Source organism: Aethalodelphis obliquidens, unplaced genomic scaffold (genome assembly GCF_003676395.1).
Source record: "Aethalodelphis obliquidens isolate GAN/ISIS:26980383/991018 unplaced genomic scaffold, ASM367639v1 scaffold38, whole genome shotgun sequence".
Classification (NCBI taxonomy): domain Eukaryota; kingdom Metazoa; phylum Chordata; class Mammalia; order Artiodactyla; family Delphinidae; genus Aethalodelphis; species Aethalodelphis obliquidens.
In genome coordinates, this window is record NW_020837982.1 from 19,209,500 (window position 1) to 19,233,526 (window position 24,027).

Consider the following 24,027-nt stretch of genomic DNA (forward strand, 5'->3'; position numbering starts at 1 on the left):
ACTCCAGACACCCAGGTGTTGTGAGGCCGGGTCAGCTTCCTGTAGGAATTTTAAAAACATTTGCTGGGCACCTAGTGAGTGCCAGGACCTAAGCCAGGAACTTCCAAGCTTGCACTTGTGAACCGACTTCGGAGAGGCCGCCCTGTCCCTGTGGCACAGGTACGTCAACAGGCACGGAGTGGCTCAGGATGTCTCTGAGTGGCAGGGTTGGCATTTGAACCTGTAACCTGATGAGTCCATAGCTCATGCCTTTCCTCCTACTGCCTGGGGATGCAGGAGGAAATAATGACAATTAGCAGGCCTCCCCTTATCTCATCTGGCCCTCCCCATCACTGTGTGGGTAGGCCCTGCTGTCACCCCATCTTACAAGTGGGAGGGCACCTTACAAGAAGGTGGTGGAATCTGCTTCCCTCATGTGAGGCTCCTGGCAGGTCACACACTCACGCCCGCGTGAAGCGAGGGACTGACCCCGTGACCTTTGCCAGGGTGTCCATCCTAGTGACCTGGTCCCACTGCCAGATTGGTCAGTGGCTCCCGAAATCCTCCAAGGCTCCACGTGGGAGCCGAAGGGAGGGCTGGCCCGTCCGGACTGAATAGTCAACAAACACCTCCTGAGTGTCCGCGGTAGCCCAGGTCCCTTCCCACCAGCTGCGACCGGAGGCGCGGACGCGAAAACAAGCTCCGGGGTGACCTGAGTTGCCCAGGTCAGCCCCGCTAGGAAGTAGTCGAAGCGGGATCTGACCCTGGCCCCACCCGGGGGGTGCACTTTGACCCCCGCAGCACCCGCCTTCCCGCTCCCCGGGGCCGCAGCTGGGCGGGCTAGGGGTACCCAGGGTTTCTGCGCACAGGAGCCAGCGCGCGTGAGGCGGGGCCCGGGAGTGGGCGGGGCTTGCGTCCGGACAGGCAGCGGGAGGGACCCGCCGGGGCCTGGGGGGCGGGGCCTGACGGGTTTCCCGGTGGTGGGCGGGCTTGACAGGCGGTGGGAGGAGCCGTACCCCGGGCCAATGGAGGGCGAGGCTTGAGCTTGACGGGCAGGCCCCGGCCGGCGATTGATAGGCAGGGGCCGGGCACGGAGACCGGCGGGCCAATGGGTGCGCGGGGCGGGGCCTGCGTCGGCGCCGTCCGGCCGGGGCCCCCGCCGCGCTGCCCAGTCTGGCCCCGCCGCCGCCCGCCGCGGACGCGTACCGGCCGACGCCCTGCTAGCCGCCCGGGCCACCCGCCCGCAGCCATGAGCGTGCTCCGCCCGGGCCGAGCTCGCCGCCCCCTGGACTAGTCCCGCCGCCGCCCCGACCCGCCTGCACCATGGAATCTCCTGCCGCGAGCCAGCCCGCCGGTGTGCCCGCATCCAAAGGTAGGAACGCCCGGGCTGCGGACCCGACCTCTGCGCGGTCCCCCGGCCTGCAGCCGGGCAGCTCCCCTGCCCGGAACGCCTCCCTTAGGTCCCGGGCCCAGCCGGACCCCAGTTTAGGCCTTGGGGCTGCACCCAGGCCCGAAGTCGGGAGAGGGTCTCGTTCTGATCACCCCGTTCCAGGTCAGGAACCTTGCTTGGACCTCCCACTTTGGGCCTTAACTGCACCTTGGACAGGAGCTCTCCCAGTCTGGGTCTCTCAGCTGGACCCAGGTGGGATTCACTCTGATCTTGCATCCAGCCCCCTTCCACTCCCGGGTCCCAGGGCTGTATCCAGTCTGGGCCCCCAGTGGTGCTCCCCTGCTGCGGATCTCTCTGTAAACGCCCCCTCCCGTGTGGCTGCCCTGGCCACGGTCCAGCTCAGAGCTCCCCGTCCTCTCCCCCAAGGCTCTCCACCCTCCTAGGTCACACATTGCCCCATCCCTGGCGGCCTGCACCCCGTCCTGCAGCTCTGTCTGCAGCCCTGTCTTCCGGGCAGCCTCTCTTGGCCTCCCACCCCACCCTACTGCATGGCCTCTCCATCGGCTCCCTCATCTGGACTTGCAAGCTTCTCTGTGCGCGGGGGGGGGGGGGGGGGGGGGGCGGTGCTCACCTCTGACGCTGCCTGTGGGTCCTGGGCTGGCTGCCCGGTGGGTGCTGGCCCTGCGATGGGCTTGCTCTTGTTTTCTGCAGGCAGCCGGCCTTCCTGGAAATGTCTGTGAGGTGGCGGCTGCGGCAGCAGGCTTTGTCATGCAGAGGGGGAGGATGAGACTTGGAGGGCGAAAGGGGGATTTTTTTTGGCAGGAAGAGGAAAGGATGTTTTTGGCATGTCGGAGTCTCAGCGGGCTGGGCTGTGTGAGAGAGTTCCAAACCGGACGCAGCCGTAATGAATGGGCTGCCCGCGGCTCGCTAACTTGCTGTCTCTGGGCCTCGGTTCCTTTATCACACCTACCTTCCGTGGACTCCTGGCGTAGGATGTGAGACAGTGAATACTAAAGAGCTCTAGGCAAGTGTGGGTGATGAGATGAAGAGCTCAGAGGTGCTGGGGAAGGGGTACTTGCTGCGTTTTATTACTGTTACCATTCTTCTCGCTGGAAAGGCCTCAGCCATGTGGGATCCAGGCCTTGCCTCTGTTGGGCTGTAGCTGCAGAGTGAGGGGGAGAAAGGTAGCGGCTGGCATTTAGGGGGCCCCTAATCAGGGATTGTCTCTGCCTCTTTTTCTCTGCGGTTGGGGGAGCCCAGGCAGCTGGAGGGCTTGTGGGGTCCTGGGGAGGGTGTGGGTCCTTCGCTGCCCCTGCTCCTGGCGGCTGCTGTGGCTGGGGCCAGAGCCCAGCCAGCCGGGTGGGCAGGGTAATTACGTCTTACATAAGTGGGAGGCCGGATCCCTGACCGTTGCCCAACCACTGTGAGTAACCCAGGAGGCACTCGAGGGGGAAGACGGCTGGGGAGGGACTTGGACTGCGCAGACCTCGTGGAGCTTGGGAACCGGGAAATCAGACACTTCTTTTCCCCAGATCCAGGTGTAGGCCTGGCCTGGCCAGCGCTGTGAGACCTCGGGCAGGTCCATCAGCCTCTCTGGGCCACAGTGTTTTCATGGGTGGAAAGAAGAGGTTGGAAGCAGTGTTTGTTTTTGAAGGCCCTTCAGCTCTTCCAGGCAGGGAATGCCTCATCAAAATAAAAATTAAAGTTGCAGGGTTGGGAAGGGAGAAGGGTCATGGGTGTAAAGGAATAAAGCACTTTGGGGAAACACTCAAATGCTGTGTGACCTGAGTCCCGGCATTGCCTTCTCTGAGCCTCTCTGCAGAGAGAGGGCCGGGATGCATTTCCAGTCTGTGGGTCCAGGTAACAGATGATATTGGGTGGGGACGCTGTCATCCTCTTTGGGGTCTGTGGCAGCATGTGGTGGGGAAGCCATAATGACCTCTTGCCAAAAATCCCAAGAGCTCCCACTTACCAAGGTTTTTCCGTGTGCCGTGCGCCGGCCCGTTGATTGCTCACAGCCCCATTCGCAGACGAGGAAGCTGAGGCTCAGAGGTGCTCATTGCTTTGCTTGAGGCCACACGGCTGTGACAGATGGAGCTGCTGCTCTAGGGCTCAGCGCTCTTCTGTGTCCCATTTCTGCGATGGGTGCTTGGGCTGAGCTGGTGGGATGCTCGCCCTCCCCCGTCACACCTCTGTTCTGAGGCATCTCCTCTAGCCCATGCCTGACCTGGAGGACGGACTGAGCAGAGGTGATGTCTCCTGTGTGCAGAGCCCTTTATAGCTGGCACATTTCATACTGTCTGCGGTCCGGCCCATTTGTCAGGTGACAAAACTGAGGTCAGCTGGGAGGAGTGGCTTGACCCAGCCCTCCGTGTCCTGGGCACAGGCCACAGTCTGTCCTTCTCGCCACCTTCTCGAGGAATTTGGACCAAGCAGGATGTGGTTGGTGCTCGACCTTAGGGAGCTTTGCCTCTAAGCTTCCTGCCCTGCAGGGGTGCCCTGCCCCGTCCTCCGTGCCACAGCCCTTGGGAGTTTTCCGGGAGTGCGCGAGGCCCCAGGCCCTACAGCCCTGCCGTTTTCCCCGCTTCCTCGCCCACATGCCATCTCTGCCTGGGATCAGAGGCCGAGGGCAGCCGCGGCCAGAGGGCAGGGGCACGTTCGGTCGGCACAGTCTGGGTCTGCTGCCTCTGGCCACGTTTGTCCTTGGGGTGCCCCCACTGCACCGTGAGTGCTGCCCCCGTGGGCACTTCCTGGTTGATCCTCAAGTGGCTCCCGAATGCCTGACGGTGACACTGAGGCTGCAGGAGCACCGCGTCCCGGCCCTTCCTGCTGTGCAGCTGCCCTCCCCTGACCTGCCCTGTCCTGTCCTGTCTTGTCCTGGCTCTCGGAAAGATTGGAAGGTGGCACTTGGGGACTTCCCCCACCCCTGGCGTGACGCACAGGAAACTATCCGCCAACCTGTGGCTCAGGGCCTGAAGGGAGCAAAGTTCTCAGTCGCTTGTGTGGGGAGAGGGCCGGGGCAGCGGAAGGCTTCCGGCGTGAGTCAGCGGGCACTGGGCGCTGACTCACCCGTGGGGCACGCCAGCCGGCTGGCTGCAGCTTAAAGGGCCAGTGCCTGGCCGCTGGTGTGTGGGAGGGGGCTGGAAGTCCCCACCTCTCGGGCAGCCTGTGGCCCGGAGCTGGGCACGGAGGTGGCCCCCCTCCTGGACCTGGGATAGAGCCGGGAGCCCCCTCCTGGCCCTGCGCCCACCCCCCCGGAACTTCCTCTGTTAGGCAAGGGCCCTGCTTCCTCTGTCCAGGGAGCAGCGGCCGTTTCCCGCCCTTGGCCCAGGGCCTCCTCCGGCTCCGATGTGCTCCCGGGGGCCGCGGGCGGCCGAGGAGCAGAGGTGGTGCAGGGTCCCCTGGGCTCTTGGGAGACAGGGCTGTGCAGAGGTGAAGACTCTGCCGTCAGATGCCAGCTCAGCCCCTTCGCTGTGACCTTGGGCGTCCGCTGCCTGCTGTGAATGCTTTCAGTCCCCTGGCACCGCCCGGCGCTCGGATGTGAGGCCTCGGTTTCTTCACCTGCAAAATGGGAGTGGGAACCCTGCGTGCCGTCTTGCCGGCAGCCGCGAGGACAGGTGTAGACAGCCTCATTCCACTCTTACTAAGTGTCGGGTCCTGGGAACAGCGAGACTGCCCTCTGCCCACAAAGAACCTCAGCGAGACAGGAAGTAGGGCAGAGCCTGGGCTCGGGGGTTCGAATTCTCACTTGCTCCACTGCTTCCCAACTTCCTCACGTGCCCTCTCTGACCCTCAGTCTCCTCTTCTGTAAAGTGGGAGAAAACAGCCCCGCACAGGGTGGTGGTAAAGGTGGGAGATGGTGTTTGTCAAACAAATGTCACCTGTTGTTATTTTCTCATCGTTACGGTGGTTCAGTTGTTCGTTGCTGGATGAATGCCAGCATGGGGACCTCTGGTGATGGACTTGAAGCTCTGTGACACGACTCTGGCTGCAGGGCCCTGTAATGGCAGCTAGAATATACCAGGTTCTTTCCCCACTGCTCCCCAAGCTGGAGCTGGGAGCTTCATTGCCTCTTGGGCCTTCCTGGGGAGGGCTCGCGGGGAATGGAGAGGACGGCGGGCCTGCCTCGGCCTGCACATCGGCGTCCCCTGCAGCATGGGGGCGTGTGGGACCGGGAGTTGGGAGGGTGGGAGCCTCCTAGGCCAGCCCCTCAGTGGGTGGAGCTCCGTCAGGGCCAGGCGGGGCACCTGCTGCAGGAGCGCAGGGGTAGGTGCAGAGCGCCCTAAGCGCGGAGTGGAAGGAGGCCGCGGGGGAAGTGGTTCTGAGGGTCCAGCTCCAAGGCCTCCGTGTCGGTGGGCGGCAGGGCTGAGCTGAGTGGGGAGCAGCTGGGCGGGGCCTAGGCCGCTGTGGGGAGCATCGTCAGCGTCTTGGGAGGGGACACTGTTGGGTCCCAGAAGAAGAACGCCATGCAGGGCCCTGTCCCAGCTGGGTGCGGCGACGGGGCGGGCCTCCCTGAGCTCAGCTTCCCACGCTGGGGCTCATCGCCCTCCCGGGACTGGCCGGGCCTCTCGGTGTGGCCCCTGTGGTCAGGCCTGCTTCCCCAGCAGTGGCCGTGGAAACCCCCCGAAGACTCTTGTAAAGGGCGTGAAGAGCAGGCAGGGCTGGGAGGCAGCCCCTCTGCAGCTCAGACACCACGCTTGGGCCCATGTTCCACCCCAGAGGGGGTCACCAGGCTCACCCTGACAGGGCTTCCCCCTGCCCCTCCCCCCAGTCCTGGGCACAGGTCCCTGTCACCCTCCCCTTGTCCTGAGGTCCTCTCTGGGGTGTCCTTGCAGGCTGAGCTGGCATCCAGGGGCTGCCCTGGCTTCTCTGGGAGGCGTGTCCAGTCGCCCCTCTCCCCTGGTGCTCGCCCTGGGCCGCTCTGCACTGGCCCTTCTGCCCTGTCAGGGCAGACACCGGAGGGATATATGGAATGTACCTGTACGTTTTAAAGAATAAAGAAAAGTGAATTCTGTATACCCAACACCCAGCTAAAGAAATCTCAGCTTACTGTGCGCCTGCAGCCCTTCAGCGTTGCCTCTCCCTGACAACCGTCCTGATGCGTGTGCTCATCATTTCTGTATTATTGTTTTCTTTTTTTTTTTTTGTGGTACTCGGGCCTCTCACCGTTGTGGCCTCTCCCGCTGTGGAGCACAGGCTCTGGACGCGCAGGCTCAGTGGCCATGGGTCATGGGCCCAGCCGGTCCGCGGCATGTGGGATCCTCCCGGACCGGGGCACGAACCCACATCCCCTACATCGGCAGGCGGACTCTCAACCACTGCGCCACCAGGGAAGCCCTGCATCATTGTTTTAAATCAAGCCCTAATGTACGTGTGGTGTCGTTAAGCTCACTGGCCTGCAGGAGCCCCAGGCCGGTGTCCACGCCATGGTCCGTGGGACCAGCATTGGTGTGTAGCGGTGTTGGGGGAGCGGCTAGAGCTGGCTGGCGATCAGGCGCTGCACTGCGGGGGTGATACCGGGACCTGCGTGGAGGCTTCAGCGTGTTAACACGTGGCAGCACTAAGTATGGGGCCTCAGGGTTAGCGTGTCTGAGTGCCTGCAGCTGTTATTACTGTTGCTTCAAGTGAACGTTCCACCAAGCGGCGCAGTGCTCGGACTGCGCAGCTGCGCCACAGCCTGAGTCGCCTCGTCTGCGTCACTGTGCAGCTTCGAGGGTTTGTCCTAAGGTTTGCACGAGCCAGTGGGCACGAAGGGACAAGTGAAGGGCCTCGGATGTCCGCGGAGGTGTTTGGGTGCCACCAGGAAGTAAAAAGGGGGCCACGGGGCATCGCTGTGCCTCCCTAGGTCGCTGCTTCCCCGGCGGTGGCGGTCAGCGGCTGCTGAGGCCTGGATGGGAGGCTGCCCGAGGCCGCTCGGCGCGGGCGCTGGAGAATGTCTCCTGCCCTTTGTTCTTCTGTGCACCTGGGTCTGGGCCTCCGGCCCACGCCACCCCCTCTCACTGCAGCCCAGCTCGTCCCGGCCCAAGTTGCCCTGCGCAGACCCGGATAGTGTGGTTGGACCGTTGCTGGGTGAGTCTGCGGGCACTTCCAGCCCGAGCCCCCTGCCTGGATTCCCCCGCTGCAGAGCTCTCCAGGTTGCCTCCTCTTCCCCGTCAGCCTCAGCTCAGATCTCACCTCCGCAGGGTCCCCTGCTTCCCTTTTCTTCAGAGCACTTAGCACTGTGGAAATCGACGTAAATGGTGTGTACCCGGACTTTGTTAGTTGGCTTTGTCTGTGGCCCTGTCTCTCCCCAGCCCCGGGCGTCTAGGGCCGGATCGTTCTGGCTTGTGGGGCAGCACCTCTGGCCTCTACCCACCAGATACCAGTAGCATCCCAAGTTGTGACAGCAGAATGTCTTCAGGCTTTGCCATGTGGCTGTGGTTAGAGCGTGATCCTGGGAGGGCGGGGCCCTATCTGCTCACTGCTGAAGGGACAGATGCTGTGAGCTGGGTGGGCTTGGGACCCTCCCCATGGGCTCTGCAGATGAGAAGGGCCCTGGAGGTGGGGGGGACGAGGGATGCCGAAGGCCTCTGAGGCCAGGGCCTGGCCCGGGGGCCACCGTGCCGCTGTGGGGGCACAGGGCAGGGCTGCTGGGTTGAGCGGCCCCCCGCCCAGCCTGGCACTCCCCTGTGGGCTCGGTGCTAAGGGCACCGTGGCGGGTGCGGGCCTGGCCCGTGGAGGCTCCCAGGAAACGGAGAGCCCTCCCCTCTGCGGGACCTTGGGGAAAGACCACTGCAGAGCTGGGGAGCCGGTGTGAGGGGACGTCCCTCCTGTGCCTGCCTCTCCCCCCGCAGAGCGGTAACGGGGGGATCACGATATCGGGGGTGGGGGTGGGCCTTGGCTTAGCTTGGTGCAGGTCAATGTACTGCCCCCCGAAAGCCTCCGCGTCTCGGGGCCTCAGCTTGCCCACTTGAGCAGTGGGAGCGGGTTGGCCTGGTTGGTCTCTCTCTGTGGGACCCCCACAGGATAGAGGTGGCCAGCTGGGGGCAGGGCCAGGCGGGGGCGGGGGCGTCCTTGGACATCTGGCCTCTGACACCTCCGTGGTGGCATGCGCTTACTTACCTGATGGGCATGGACCTGGGGGACCCAGGACGTCTCCAGCAGGATTGGAAAGCACGAGAGGCACCCCAAATATCCAAAAGTAGGAGGCGGGAATAACAAAGTGGGAGCCGGTGCTGCTTTCGTCGGGGAGGCCACGGATGAGACAGAACGTGGCGGGGTGTGGGGCTCCCGTGCGCGCGAGGCCCGGCAGGGCCCGTGGTGCGGGGCTGTCTGCCCTGCCCCCCACTGCGGCCGCAGCCTGAGAGCCGGGCATGGCCGTTTTGTTGGAATCTCCCCAGGCCCCGCTCAGGGTCTGCTCCCCACCAGACGCTTGCTGTGACCTCGCCTGGTGCCTCCTCTCCGACCCTCTTGGTGCAGCAGACCCGTGAAGACGCTCCGGGGCTGCTGAGGGTGTTGATAGAGCGGCCGTCGGGGGCTGTGGGCCCCGTGCTAGCTTGGGTCCCACGCGTTTCCAGGTGGCTCAGTCTCATCTTCCTCGCGCCAGGACCACTAAGGCAGGGGACTGGACCGCGCGGGATGCGCTGATACCCGTGCGAGGTCGGTCCGTTGTCCCCACGTCACGGTTGAGGCCCAGAGAGGTGAAGTCGTTTGCCTGAGGGCGCCCAGGTAGGAAGTGGCAGCTTTGCGGTTCGAGCCCGGGCCGCCTGGCTCCAGAGTCAGTGCTGCCGCTGAGATGTACCTACAGGGCTGTGACTTGTGTGGAGCCGGCTGGACACGGGAGAGCCAGTTAACAAGGGCGCTTCGCTGCACTGAACAGGCAGAAGCTGAGGCTCGCACGTCAGCTGGGACAGAGTTGCAGGGAAGCGCATTCTGGGCAGAGGGAACAGAACCAGGAAAGGCCCTGAGCTGGGAACACGGTGGCTCATTCAGGTCATGGCTGGAGTCCTCGTGGCCTCCTGTGGCTCCCCTGGAAGGCCGGAGCGGACGAGGACACAGGCACCCGGTACTGTGCGCTCCTGCACCGGGAGCTGGCGGGCTCGTCGTGCTTTGCTGGTGGCAGCCCACAAAGTCTGTTTGTCGTGGTGACAGTCGCCACAGTGGCCTGCACCTGGGCAGCCCTGGCCCGGAGCAGACGGTGGGAGGGGCCGGTGTCCTGTTTCTGGCCGCCCCGCAGACCCAGTTGTGTCACTCTAGACGTAGGCCTGGGGACCCTGACAGGCAGGGGGGCCTCGCCCTCCTCCCCTCCCCCCCACCAACACTGCAGCCACAGGCAGGGAGACTGAAGCTTGTCAGGGGGACGTTCCCAAAGCCCGGGGCGGGCCGTGGGTGTGCAGGCTGAGCCCAAGAAAGGTGGAAAGGGGGCTGAGAGCAGAGAAGGCGCGGGAGGGCCTGCGGCTGTGAGCCCCGGACACCCCCACGTGGATTGTTACCTTTTAACTTAAAATGTTTTATTTTCTGGTTACAAAATAGCATCAAGTCAAGAATAAAAGCCACCCGTATTTCTCATTACTTAGCATGGATTTTTTCACCTCTGCAGAGGCGCTGATGATAACTGTGGTGTCCACCTGTGGGCCAGTAGAGGGCTGCCTACTGTGTGCCAGACCCTCGGCCTTGCCTTTTCGGGTGGCAGGTGCACCTCCGAGCGGGTGAGAAGTAGAGGTGCGGGCAGGAGGGCGCTGTGCCGGGCTCCAGCCGGGCTGCAGAGCTGGGCTTCCTCTGGCCTGGCCTGTGGCGTCCGCACGCCATGGACCCCTGCGCCACCTTGGGGCCTGGTGGTGACTGAGTCTGACCCGGGGCAGCACAGGAGTGGCCTCAGGAACTGAAGCCCCGGCTTTTCTGTTTTCCTCTTGGCGTGTGGAATGTGCTGGCTTCCCTTGGGGGGGCGTGACAGGCCTGTCCCTTCCTCCCTGCAGGAGGGGCGCTGTGAGCCGCTGGCCTGGCCTGTTGGGGTCTCCAGGTGTGACTCCTGGCCAGACCCTTGACTAACGTGCAGTGACTCCACCTCCGAGCCTCGGTTTCCCCAAGTAAAATGAGGCTAAGAGCTCCTCCTCCAGGGTCGCCGGGGCATCTGGAGGAGATGGGAAGGGCCCGTGTGTGAGTGGCAGGTTGCTGCTTCATGGGCGAAAGGACTTTGGAGGGAGACCCCCCACCCTGGCCCCTGACAACCAGCCACCTTGCCTCGTCTGTAAAATGGGACGAAATCTCTCCACACACAAGGTCACGATTGGGCAGCTGGCACACCCCCGTGCTGGGGGCAGGCAGTGGCGCCAGTCAGGTCCTGGACGGGCCCTGGGGGTTCAGAGGTGGTGAAGCAGCTCGATGCAGGCTGAGCGCTGTCCTAAGTGCTTTATCTGATAACTCTGCAGGGAGGTGCTGGTTTTTTTGTGTGTGTTTTTTAAAATTTGGTTGTGCTGGGTCTTACTTGCGGCAGGCGGGCTCCTTAGTTGTGGCACACGGGCTGCTTAGTTGTGGCATGCGAACTCTTAGTTGTGGCATGAATGTGGGATCTAGTTCCCTGACCAGGGATTGAACCCGGGCCCCCTGCATTGGGAGCGTGGAGTCTTAACCACTGTGCCAGCAGGGAATTCCCAGGAGGTGCTGTTTTTGTTCCCATTGTATGGATGAAGATACTGAGGCCCAGCCTGTAAGGGGCAAAGGTGGGATTTGAACTTGTGGCAGAGAGAGCCCATGCTTTTGGCAGCAGGGTTGCGCGAGAGCCGAGCCTGGTGTGGAGTGAGCAGGGGCCCCAGCTCTGGGGCTGTGGGCTGTACCATCGGAGCACTGACTCGGCCGCAGGCCCGGGGCCGCCTGGGTCAGGGCCTTTGGCCAGGACTGAGGCTCTCCTGCCGGCCGCCAGGGCACAGACGGATGCACCTCAAGCCTGGCATCTGGGGGCCCCTGGGGGTGTTTCTATGGAGAGGCTGCAAGTGTCTGCCTACGTCACCCACCGTGGGGTAGATGCTGGGACCCCAGCCCCACCGGACTTTTCCAGGTGGTTCACCCAGCTCTCAGGGCAGCTGGGCGCGGGCCTTGTCTTCCCAGGGGCACTGATAACCCCTCCTATCATGGACAGTGGTGGCGGCCCCGCCCCCGCTGCTGGGCTGGAGCGCGTGGGCCTGTCTGGATTCACAGATGAGGCGCTGAGGCTGCGCAGCAGGGTGTGCTGGAGGCTTGATCCAAACCCGGTTCAGAGGTAACTTCAGGAGGGTGTGCACAGGGTCTCCTGGCGCCCTGTGCGCACCTGCGGCACGAGGCACGGGGCCTTGGGCGGGAGGCGGAAGGACGTGCCTGCGGGAGAGGCACATGGGCACCGTTTCTGCTCCGGGTGGTTTTGGGAAGTCCTGGTCGAGTCCCAGGTCGGCCCAGGGCGCTCGATGCCGATTCTTCTTTAGCACCGACCGTGTGCCGGGCACCGGGTCGCACTCTTAGCTGGCCAGAGAGTCCTGGAGAGGCGACACTTCTTGTCAGTCCCTGGCGGTGAGGGGTGAGGGAGGCGTCGCCTCGGGACTCAGGCCCACCCCGCACCCTGGGGGGTGGGAGTGGGCTTCCTGGGGCCGTGTGGTGAGAATGTGCACAGGCTGCGGCCTCCAGGGTGAGTGGGTCCAGCCAGAGCTGGCCCTGCCCGCGCCTTGGGTGGTCTTCCTCCCCTGGGACGTGGACCCCGCCAGGCCCCTCTCACCTCCCACCCTGTTGGCTAGAGCTGGGGGTGGGGCTCCTCACAGATGGGGATACTGAGGCCCAGGGGCACTGCAGTGTGCCCGGGGCAGTGGGCAGGGGTGAGATGAGGCCATGGGTCCGTCCTCCAGGCCTGGATATGCCCTGCTTTGGCCCCTGCAGGCCTGCTGGGCTTACTTCCCGCTTCCCCAGGAAGGTGGGCCCCCAGGAACCTCCCCCGCTCCCAGCCCGGCGTGAGCCTGGGCGGGGATGCCGACAGCATCAGGGGTAGCTGTGGGTACAGGCACCTCAGCCTCGCCGCCTGTCCATGGGGAGGGCCGTGTGGAGGGCTGGGGAGCTGGCCCCGAGCACAGGCAGGCTTGGCGGCAGTGGGAGCTCGGCCGATCCAGCGCCCTCACTCCACAGGGGACGTCCTGCCCTGCCCTGGCCAGCCCCGGCTGTGGAACCAGCACGCCCGGGTGCACATGCGGTCCTTTCCTGACTCACCTTCCTGCCCTTGGCCCTGGCCCCGTTTTCCAAGCTGAGCCGGTGCCCTGGAAGGTGGTATTTGTCCTCATACTTTGTCCAGCTGGGGCCCCTTCTGGGGAAGCTGAGGCTGAGAGGGGCGGGGCGCCTGCACACAGGGTCCCGGCCCACGGGCCTGGCTGTGGACACCCCAGGCCGGGTTGCATGTGATGCCTGCTGGCAGGGCCCCCAGCCTGCGTCTGCGCTCCAGCACGACGGGTGGGGACGTCGAGGCTCAGAGGCGGGGTGGGCGGCAGAGCCGGGGCTCCGGCTTGGTTGGTGCCCCCCCACCGAGGTTAGCACTGCACGGGGGTGGGGTGGGTAGAGGCCCTGCTACCTTCCCAGGCTGCTGGACAAAGCCCCACACGCTGTGCGGCATCAACATTGCAACCTCCTGTCCCCCGTCTGGAGGCCGGAGCCCACCCAGGTGTCGCAGGGCTGGTCCTGCTGCGGCCGTGCCGGGAGGAGCCTCCCCAGTCTCGCCCCCGGGACTGCAGACGGCCGTCTTCTCTGACGCGTGTCTGTCTCTGTGTCCAAATTTCCCCTTTTTCAAAGGGCACCTGTTATGTTGGATTAGGGCCTCACCTTAAAGACCTCGTTTTAACCTGATCATCTTCTGTAACTCTCCAAATAGGGTCATGCTTGGAGGTACTTGGGGTTAGGACTTCAGCTTTCAGGGGTTAGGACACAATTCAGGCCTTCGGGAAACTTGGGACATAGGACTCTGCGTGGGTGGGAGCGTGGGGGCCTTATGGGGACCGTGGGGGCCAGTCTGTGACGGTACGTCTTCCTCGGAGGTGCCGTCTCTTCTCAGGTGGCTGTGGGGTGACTGTTCCAGGAGGACTGGCAGGGCTCAGGCCCTCCAACCCAGGCTGGGCACGTCCTCTGGGCTCCCGGAGGCCCCGGGGCCCCATCACGGCGCCGATCTCGCTGACCCTCGGCGTCTGTGTCTGTGCCGGGACCCTGGGGCTCCTGCCTGTCCCGGGAGACGCTGACTGAGCAGTGGCTGAGCGGACGCTCCCTTCTCTCCCTCCCATTTAGGAAAGTCCAGGAGGAAGAAGGATTTACGAATCTCCTGCGTGTCCAAGCCGCCGGCGCCCAGCCCCACGTGAGTTGGCCTCGGGTTCCCCCGGCGCCGCCCAACGGCCTCCTGAAGGGGCCACCGTGAGCCGGGCCCCTGCCTGGGCAGCTGCGGGGGCCACGGGCCTCGCACGTCCGCTCAGGGCCCTGCTCTCCCGTTGAGGACGGAAGGCGAGGCCCTGGCTGCGTCCGCGTGCTGTACCACGTGCTGCCCCGCACACGCTCCGTGGCTGGGGGTGGGGGCTCCCGGGCAGGATGTGCACCAGGCTGGGCTGCCCGCTCAGGAGGGCGTGGCTCCCCGGGCTCACGGCCCCGCTCCTCCCTGCAGGCCCCCCCGGAACCTGGACTCCCGGGCCTTCATCACCATCGGGGACAGGGTAGGTGTCGTCGGGCCCTGGAAGGTGGCTGCGGGTGGTGGACAGAGCTGGGCTGGGGCGGAGCGCCGGCTCCCCGCTGCTGACCAGTGGCCCGTCTGGGGCAGAGGTGGTGGCTGCCTCCCGGGGCCCTGGTGAGCCGGAGCCGGCGTGGAGCGCCCCGACCTCAGAGGAGTGGTGCTGAGCGCGCAGTTCCCCGGCCCTGCCCTCGGGGCCGGTGCCCGGGCACCTGCGTTTCACTCGCACTTCCTGATGGCTTGGGAGGCCCGGCTTGGGGACCGTGTGTGGACCACAGGACACGCCGAGGCTGTCCCGTTCGTCCCCTGCTCACTCCCTTTTATGGCTGCTCCCTGTGAGGTGAGGCCCTTCTGTTGTCCTGTCCGCGTCCCCGGTGCCTGAAGCAGGGACTTGCGTGTAGTAGGTGCCGAACGAGTGGTTCACTCTGTCCACCTGAGCGGGGCGGGGCGAGAGGGAAGGAGCATCTCTCAAGGGCCCCATGCCGCTGGGAGCACTTTCCAGGCTGGCCTGCTGACACCTTGCAGCAGCCCTTGGAAGGAGGTGCTGTGCCTGTCCTGTAGAAGGTGAGGGGAGGCTCAGAGAGGTTAAGTGAGTTGCCCCAGGGCACACAGTGGAAGTGGTTGGGGCAAGATTTGAGCACAGGTCTGACTGGCTGGCAGTCCTCTCTTTCTGCTGCCCCAGCATCTCCACTGGCGCCTGACTTGGCCCCCGTGAACCCTCTCTCTTTTGTGTCCCCCAAGAACTTTGAGGTGGAGGCGGATGACCTGGTGACCATCTCAGAGCTGGGCCGAGGCGCCTACGGGGTAGTGGAGAAGGTGCGGCACGCCCAGAGCGGCACCATCATGGCTGTGAAGGTGAGCAGGGCCCCCAGCCTGGGGCTGTCAGGGCCGGGGGCACCGGGGGCCGCGCACCTGCCTCCCAGCCCCTGACCGCAGCCCTCGCCCCGCAGCGCATCCGTGCCACCGTGAACTCGCAGGAGCAGAAGCGCCTGCTCATGGATTTGGACGTGAACATGCGCACGGTCGACTGCTTCTACACCGTCACGTTCTACGGCGCCCTCTTCAGAGAGGTGGGCCCTCGGGGGGCGGGCCCGGGCGCTGGGGCTCAGCCAGGCCCAGGCCGTGGTGGGGGAGACACTCCAGCCTCACCACAGGCTGGGTCAGAGCTGGCAGGGGGCCCAGGGGCTTGGGGGTGCCCCAGGGGGTGCTGCACCCAGCCTTCTCAGAAGGCTGTCTCGGGTAGGGCGGGCGGTGGGGGGCTGGCGGAGGAAGGGCCCGTCTATGCCCCGAGCTGTGGGGCGGCGGGGGGGCGGGTGTGGGGCTGAGGCAGGAGGGGTCTGCAGGGCCGGGGCATGGGGCTGAGCTGGCACAGGCAGGACCCAGAAGCCCCCACTGGAGGGACACAGTCACTTCTCTCTGGAGCCTGCCGTGGAATTAGGGGTCAGATGGGGGAGCGCAGAGGTGACAGCGGGGGTGGGGGGCTGCCGTGTGGAGCCAGCAGAGTGGGCAAGCCTCGGGGGAAGGGGGAGGAGCTGGGAGGTTGGGGCATCCGCAAAGGCTGAGGGGTGTAGGTGTGTCGGGGGTGCTGGCCGGCTCCGGGGAGGTGGGCACGGGAGGACGCCGGCCCAGGCAGTCCTGGGCGGGCATGGCTGAGTTCCCGATGTCCACGTGCAGGGAGACGTGTGGATCTGCATGGAGCTCATGGACACATCCCTGGACAAGTTCTACCGGAAGGTGCTGGACAAGGACATGACGATCCCAGAGGACATTCTCGGGGAAATCGCTGTATCTGTAAGTGGCTCAGGCCCTGCTGGGGTGGGGGTCCTGATGTTGTTGTCTCGGGCAGAGTCGGGCCCCCAGTGTGGCCCCCAGCTGTGGCCCTGAACCTGGGCGGCTGCCCCTCGAAGCCCAGCTGCCGCCACCCTGGACCAGAGCCTCCCTGCTGAGGAGACCGGGGCGCCTGGAGCCGCACAGCTTTGGCAGAGCAAGGCCCTCTGGGGCCACGAGAAAGGACTTGGTGTTTACAACTTCCTCATGCCCGGGACGAGGCCGCTCTGGGGCAGCTCACAGAGGCATGGTGTCGGGGGAGGGGTTCGCATCCGTGCTTGCCTCCTGAGCTTGCATGTTCCTAGGGCAGGGCGGCAGCCCCGGGCATGAGCGCCCCGGCAGCCAAAGCAGAAAGGGAAATGGAGTCAGCGAACCAGCGGTCCTTCCTCCTGACCGCACCTGCGAACGTGCGAACATCCCCCTGGCGTTGAATCAGGGTCTTTGGGGTCATTCCTGTGGGGAATGGCTCCGAGCATGTAGCCCACTGACTGCTGAGGGAGGGAGAGGAAGCAGGGAGGCTGCAGAGGGCTGCGTTCTACCAGGAGCCTGGTAGGGGAAAGGGACAGCACCCTGGGAGCTCCTAAGTCTGGGACTCTGCAGGGTCGTGGGCATGTCACTTGAGACCCTTGCCCACTCAGAGCAATGCAGGAACCCAGTGCGTCTGCACCAAGGTTGCTGGGACCCCACAGCAAAGGCTGGGATGTGGGCAGGGCCTAGGGTAGTGAAGGGTTGGGTGTGTACCTGGGAGAGGGCGACGGATGGCCCTGGGTGGGGTGTCTTACAGCTCTGTCATTGTTGATGCAACCGGGAATCACAGCCATCCGGTCTCTTCCCCCCTCTTCCTGTTCCAAATGCCAGATTGTGAGGGCCCTGGAGCACCTGCACAGCAAGCTGTCCGTGATCCACAGAGGTCAGTGCCCAGGCCGGCCGGCGGGAGGGGGCCTGGCTGCTCACACACACGCTCTTGCCCGGTCCTGCTGGGCCCGCACCGCCAAGGCTCAGAGGCAGCCGGCTCTGACGTGCCTGTTGGGTCAGGCGCTGAGCCTGTTGCCCGGTCCAGGCCACTGTCCACTCCTCCCAGCCATTTTCCTCAGCCCCCAGGCCCAGTCCCAGTTCCACTGGCTGGTGCTCCGAGCACGGGTGGGGTGGACCGTTGTCCTGGGAAGGCTGAGCCGTCTTGCTTTGATGTGTTGTTTACGTGTCGCAAGACACGCAGGGGGCTTGTGTACCGCTGCGTGAATCTGATCGTTGTTTACGCTGTGTAACCCCCGCGCATCAAGGTGGAGGTGTTTCCAGCCTTCCCCGCCCTCCCGGCAGTTCTCAGCCCTTCCTGCTCAGTCATGCCCCCAGCCCCCACGCCCTGGAGCCGCACTCCTCTGATTTCCCCACAGTGGGTTGGTTTTGCTTGTTCTCAGCCTCCCGCTTGGCCCGCTGATTCTGAGACTCACCCAGGCAATGTACGTCCTGCCTCTTCATCTGTGTTCTGGGTGCTCTGCTTTTCCAGACCAAGTTCATTAGGCTAAGCCCCCTTGACCACTCAGTGGCAGGTTGTCACGGAACCTTCGGCCCTTTTTCTGGGCGTCTGTATCCACACAGAAGTCCCCATAGAAGGCAGCAGAGATGCGTGTGTGTGTCCTGTGTGTGTGCTCGCTGGGCGGTCCCTGCTGTGCCCTCCAGCACACTCCATGTCCACCTCGAGTCCGGGGGCTCTGGGTTCTCCCGCAGACCCCTCTCCTGTGTTTTAGCTGCTGCCCTGCGCTTCCCGGACAAATCTGCCGACCCCTCTGGGTGGGCATGGGGTGGTTTCCAGTGCCCACGCTGTCAGTGACGGGTCCCCCTGGAGCCTGGGTGGACCACAGAGCTAGAGGTTGTGCTGGGAAGTGGCGGCAGAGTCCCAGCTGGTTGGCTGCAAAGACATGGTCCCGGGCGAAGCCCCAGAGCCCTGACCTCCTCCCCTAACTGTGGCTGGAGCCCGGGGCTCCTGGCTGTGTGGCCACCAGCTCTGACCTGGGCGGTGGGGCCCCACAACCAGGAGCTGAAGGGCGTGTCCTGCCCTTGGCAGATGTGAAGCCGTCCAACGTGCTCATCAACAAGGAGGGCCACGTGAAGATGTGCGACTTTGGGATCAGTGGCTACCTGGTGGATTCCGTGGCCAAGACGATGGATGCCGGCTGCAAGCCCTACATGGCCGTGAGTGGTTCCTGGGCCACCCCAGGAGGAAACAGCCAGGCTTGGCCACCCCCGCCATGTCCTGTGTCCATCAGGGATGAGGCCTCCCCAGACCCCGAATTTCCTGCCGTTGGGGGCAGAGGGGTCTGCTGCCCAGCCCTCTCCACCCCTTTCTGACTGGCCCCATGGTGCCCATTTGGGTAATAAGTCTCACCTCAGGGAGGTGGCTGGTGGGGCCTGCGGGGTCCCACCCCTCCCCCAGTGTCCCGAAGGTGGGACCCCCAGGCAGGGCAGCTGGGTGGCAAGACTCAGGCCTCCACCTTGAGACCCTGACCCTCGCTGGCCTCAGCTTCCTCATTTGCCCCGGGCGAGGTGGGATGGGTGAGCGCTGGCCGCTCGGTTTGGGGTGGGGGAGGCCAGACCCAGCTGAGGATGCCTGGGCGACCCTGCTCTGGTCCCTCTTACAGCCTGAGAGGATCAACCCGGAGCTGAACCAGAAAGGCTACAATGTCAAGTCCGACGTCTGGAGCCTCGGCATCACCATGGTACCACCTGGGGCTCCCTTGCTACTTGGGAGGGGCTGTACCAGGTCCTTGAGCTTCCGGGGCCTGGGAAATAGTTTAGCCTTGGACAGAAATGTTGGTTGGCTTCACAAACTGAGGAGAGACTGTGTCATCAAAAATTACGGCGTCTTAAGGGGAGCATCTGCAGGTGCCTTATGCCCGCCGTGGGGTGAGGGGCAGCTTTACATGTTCTCGACGTCTCTGATGACTCGTCCATTGGACTTTACCCGGCGCTCGTGGCGCTTGTCGAGAAATCACAGTCAACCCCAAATTAAGTGAGCTCCCTGTACATGTGGCCCCCTCACGATCACAGTGAGACTCAGCCCTGGCGCTGGACGGTCACACTGCTTCTCCACGTTTACTGTCACAGATAACATCGTGCTGTGCACCTCTGTGCCCAGAGGCTGTTGATACTTTTGTGGTTTTTTTTTTTTTTGAGCTCCTTAGAAAAAATTACCAGGAAAGGAATTACGAGGTCCAGGGTTTGGACACTTCTCTGTCTTCCTACTTGTAAACTCTGGTGGTCCTTCTCTGCTGCCCAGGCAGGGTCCTCACTTCTGTGTGTCGGAATCATTGGAAACTCTAGGAAAAAACGCAGGCTGAGTTTGTCCTGTGAAAACCCAGGGTCACACCCACACGCACCGCACTGTACCGCCTCCATCTGAGGGGTGCATTTGTGTCTTGGCTGGAAAGGGGCCTTTAGCCTAACGGGAAGGTGCTTTCTTAGCACAGGGACTAGCGATCTGTTTGGGTGCCAGTCACCACCAACAAGAAGCGTTTGCTTGAGCTGAGGTCTCTTCTGTTCACTACGGTGATCACTTGTCAGGGAAAGGGGCCTGGGTGGACCTGCTTTGTGTTTTCATCTCAGCGGTCAAAATCGGAACCCAGAGTTTGCTGTGAGCTGCCAGTCTTTTTTAAAAAATTAATTAATTAATTAACGGCTGCCTTGGGTCTTCGTTGCTCTGTGCGGGCTTTCTCTAGTTGTGGCGAGCGGGGGCTATTTTCGTTTCAGTGTGTGGGCTTCTCATTGTGGTGGCTTCTCTTGTTGCAGAGCATGGGCTCTAGGTGTGAGGGCTTCAGTAGTTGTGGCTCACAGGCTCAGTAGTTGTGGCTCGTGGACTCTACTTTTCGTTTAGGTGTGCGAGCTTCTCATTGTGGTGGCTTCTCTCGTTGCAGAGCACGGGCTGTAGGTGCGCATGTTTCAGTAGTTGTGGTGCATGGGCTCAGTAGTTGTGACTTGCGGGCTCTAGAGCATCAGCTCAGTAGTTGTGGCGCATGGGCTCAGTTGCTCTGTGGCACGTGGGATCTTCCCGGACCAGGGCTCGAATTCGTGTCCCCTGCATTGGCAGGTGGATTCCTAACCACTGCACCACCAGGGAAGTCCCAAGCTGTCAGCCTTTCCCACAGATGACTGCTGCCAACTGCAAGTGAGGCACCCAAGGCACAGGGAGGTCTGGGTCTAGTAGGAGAGATGAGGCCATGGTAGCCTTGTGTCCAGTGAGTCAGGGAGAAACAGTGATGAGGTCAGAGCTGGAAGGCTTCCTGGAGGGGGAGGCGTTGGAGATGGGCCTTACAGGTATTGGTGGCTGGGCAGTGGGGACTCTGTGGAGGAGGAGGGGCCTGTAAACTTTATTTCCTAATGGAGTCTGGTGGATTGTTGCACAGTCCAGTAGATGAAACTCATGGTCAAAGGCAGACCTCACAGTCTAACATTCCTTCTGCAAACACATGAGAGTCATTTCATTTCCTGTTTGTCCTTTCAGTAATAACAACAGCCCAAATAAATGGCAGCAGACGCTTAAGTCATTGTTGAGACATTAGGGAGTGGGGAGTGGCCTGTGGCAAAGGAAAGGGAAACTGGTTGCCTATCCGAGTTCCTTTGCTGCCGGCAGCCTGTGGGAAAGCGTCCCCAGGTTGGCAGCTCCTCTGATTTCTTCAGATTAGCTGAAACCTGGGTTTTCATGTACAATCTTCTGAATTCAGATTGTTTGAAAACCTGATGGTAGCTAAGCCAGTCAAAACTCAGGGTTGGATTTGCTCCATGAGCCATAGCCGCTGGCTGGGTCAGAGGAACTAACTACTGGTGTCCCCTTGGCTTGCATCTTTGGTATGACGTCACCTATCAGCCCCTGGACCTGCCTCACAGTCCAGCTCTGGCTGCTGGACCAGGACAGGCAGGATCTGTGAAGGCCCTGCTTCTGCGTGCAGAATGTGGGTGCATCTGACCCAGTGCCGCTGTTTCCACTGCAGATCGAGATGGCCATCCTGCGGTTTCCTTATGAGTCCTGGGGGACCCCGTTCCAGCAGCTGAAGCAGGTGGTGGAGGAGCCGTCCCCGCAGCTCCCAGCTGACCGCTTCTCCCCCGAGTTTGTGGACTTCACTGCACAGTGGTGAGTCTCAGTCCTGCCTGGACCTCTGGGCCTCCCCAAGCCCAGTCGGTACCCCTCCCTGTCCTGGCCAGATCCCAGCTCCTCCCTGGGCTTGGTCTCCTTCTCCTTTAGCAAATAACCCCCAAACAACATAGCATCAAAATAAGTAAGGCAGAAATAGTTTGAGTGCAAGGAAAATTTGACAAACTATGGTCCTAGTGGGGAGATTTTAATATAGTCCCTCTAGAAATGGACAGATCATGAAGATGGAAAAAGAAAACAAAAAGCATATGGAGGATTTAAGTGCATAACAAATTTGCTTTCATTGCTGTTTAGAACTTCGTATCAAATTAAAGAATGCCCACAGGATCCTTATAAAAATTAATTATGTTTGAGATTACAAAGGAAATAGAGGAAGAGGCAGAAGGCAAAGCCATATAGGCCACGTTCTCTGACTGTAATTAGCTGGAACAGGAAATCCATAACTGAAGAGAAAAAAGCTACATGCAAATTAAAAGTAAATTCTTCTAATGCACTCTTGGGTTATGAGAGAGATTTAAACAATAAAATTATAAACTAGTCAGAAGTGAAGACGATGAGAATATAACATGTCAACATCTATGTGTTGTGGCCAAAGAGATACTCAGAGGAAAATTCGTAGCCTTTATTTCTTTTATTGGAAAATAAGAAAGACTGGAGACAAGTGAGCCTGGCAGACAGAGTCATTTTCTCCCAAGACCCGTGGTAGGGGGTATCCCGATTAAGGATACCAAGTAAGTGATTGTTAATGTTAGCATTTTGGTATTGGGATCATTGCAAATTCCCTAGATCACTATAGAGACAAGAAAGCTAACACCCCAAGAGGCAAAGAAACTTGGTCCAAATCTCTGTAGTTTGCACCATGGATCCCACTCCGCCCTTGGAAGCCCCCCCAGAACAGTCCGGCCCCTTCTTCCCTGAGCCCAAGGAGCATGTGTGTCCCCTTGCTGCCCGGGCAGGGCTGAACCCAGACTGGCTTGGCTGGCCTGGATGGGCTGGACTCACTTCTTCCCTGCCAGTCTGGCCCCAGCCTGCCCTCAGCCTGCCCTGTTCTGTCCTAGCCTGAGAAAGAACCCTGCGGAACGCATGAGCTACCTGGAGCTGATGGTGAGTGTGGGCGGGACTCTCTGGGAGAGGGCTGCATCTGTGCACAGCGGTGGGCAGCTCCTCTGGCTTGCCTGGGCATTCACTCCTAGGAACTCCCGTCACTCATGTGTACCCTGGCTCCCTCCTCCCCACTCCATGCCAGGCCCTGTGGAGGGAGGCAAAGGGCAAGGGGGGGCAGGTGGACCATTTTCTTTGGAGGCATCAGGGAAGGCTTTGCAGGGGAACTGGGCCTAGAAGGGTGAATAAGGATTTACCCGCTGAGGGACAGAGGCCTAGCGTGCACGGGGAAGAGTGAGTTGAGGGTGGCTGCGGGGGGGCTGAGGAGGAGGCTGTGAACGTTGTCTCTAACAGGAGGGCTTCTGGGGGGCAGAGGTCCTGGAAGGATGACTAGGAGTTTGCTGGGCAGGAGGAGCATGTGGGAGCACCTCCACCTCGCCCCCTCCAAGGTGACTGACTGCCTTCTCTCCCCATCAGGAGCACCCTTTCTTCACCTCGCACAAAACCAAGAAGACCGACATCGCTGCCTTTGTGAAGGAGATCCTGGGAGAGGACTCGTAGGCGGCGGGGCCTTGGACCCACTCTGGCCCCACGGCGCCGCGCAGCCCTCTGCTGTGGCAGTGCTTGCCCACACCCATAAGCTACTGCCAACCTGGCCTTGGGCACCCGGGAGGAATCCAGGGGGCTGCTCCCGCCTGACAGGCTGTCGGTCCCAAGTGCCAAAGAACCAGACCATCGGGGCCCTCCGGTGCCTCTGCCCCTGCTGCTCCAAGGACTCTGAGACTCTGGACTTGGAGGGGCCAGACGCCCCTCACAGAGAAGGCAGTGGTGCCTTGTACAGGCCGCTGCCTTGGCCCGGCCCTGGATGCCACCCAAGTTGTATATTTTTTTATCTCTCGACTGAATGGACTTTGCACACTTGGCCCAGGCTGGCCACACCTCTGTCCCGGCATCGGTAGGGGGACCCAGTAGGGGGATGAGCCACGTGAATCCCCTGGAGCCCCCATGAGGCAGATGCCAGAGCCACCGAGGCCTTCACCCCAGCACTGGCAGACGGGGCTCTAAGGGCACCGGGGCCACCTCGCCCCTGCCTGCCGCCTCTAGGGGTGTTGTTTCACTTTTATTTTTTTAATTTATCCTCTTGATTCTTTTCTTTCGCTTCGTGGGTTTGGCTGGTTTTTCTTGCATGGTTTGGAGCCGATCACTTTTCTGTCACCTGCTAGGGGACCATCAGGCTAAGACCTGCCCTCTCTGCTCAGGCTGGGGTCTCGGGGGATGGGCCCAAGGTCTCTGCTCAGAGGGGCGCTAGGGGAGCCATCCAACTCACTCTCCTTGGGGACCGGCTCGACGGGGGCTGTGGATTTGCTTTTGGTATTGTTTTAAAAAAAGAAGAAAATATATTTTTTTGAAGAAAGGACTTGCCCGTCCAGGGTCCTGTCCCTGATTGGCTGGGGCAGTTACCTGATTGCTGTTTTAATTTAAAAAAAAAAAGTGGGACAAAAGGTCGTGTGAGACTGTGTGTCATAGCGGCGAGCCCTCCTCCTGCTTAGTGACGGCTGGTGGCCCTGGAGGGGGGACCCCTTGCCCCGGGACAGGGACACGGCAGCGTGATCAGGGGAGTGGGGGCCTCTCACCTGCCGGGGCCCTGCACTTCCACATGTGAGGACACGAGGCTGCCCCCAAGGGCCGTGACGAGCTGCCAGGCCCTTGCTGAACACTGGACAGAGCGGCAACACAAGCCCAGTCCCGAGGGGCCACCTGTCCCCCTGGCATTGACGAGTGCGTTGCCAGGTGCTGCACCTGGGCCTGGGCCGTCACCTCAACTGAGGGGTAATATCGTCATTCCCAGATGAGAAAACAGGCCCGGAGAGCCAAAGTCACTTGCCCAAAGCCACA

The 24,027-nt window shown here is 62.2% G+C and overlaps 1 protein-coding gene across 2 annotated transcripts; it reads left to right on the top strand.

The window, feature by feature from the left end:
* The first annotated feature begins 1,154 nt into the window (after positions 1-1,154).
* Positions 1,155-23,633, top strand: MAP2K3 (mitogen-activated protein kinase kinase 3). 2 transcript variants are annotated; one of them, XM_027131338.1, is made up of 12 exons: positions 1,155-1,351; positions 13,631-13,697; positions 13,998-14,046; positions 14,802-14,915; positions 15,011-15,130; positions 15,735-15,851; positions 16,746-16,797; positions 17,950-18,077; positions 18,524-18,601; positions 20,870-21,009; positions 22,089-22,134; positions 22,609-23,633. In XM_027131338.1, the coding sequence occupies exons 1-12, from the start codon at positions 1,303-1,305 to the stop codon at positions 22,690-22,692; spliced, it is 1,044 nt and encodes a 347-aa protein (XP_026987139.1). In that variant the 5' UTR covers positions 1,155-1,302; the 3' UTR covers positions 22,693-23,633. The 2 variants fall into 2 exon arrangements, with proteins under 2 accessions (XP_026987139.1, XP_026987138.1); XM_027131337.1 differs by having other exon boundaries at positions 1,156-1,351; positions 22,047-22,134.
* Positions 23,634-24,027: the final 394 nt, after the last annotated feature.

Coding starts and splice junctions, on each gene's coding strand:
- MAP2K3 (XM_027131337.1), top strand. CDS start 1,303: ATGGAATCTCCTGCCGCGAGCCAGCCCGCCGGTGTGCCCGCATCCAAA. Junction 18,602..20,869: donor GGAGCCTCGGCATCACCATG/GTACCACCTGGG, acceptor TTTCCACTGCAG/ATCGAGATGGCCATCCTGCG. Junction 22,135..22,608: donor TGAGCTACCTGGAGCTGATG/GTGAGTGTGGGC, acceptor TCTCCCCATCAG/GAGCACCCTTTCTTCACCTC.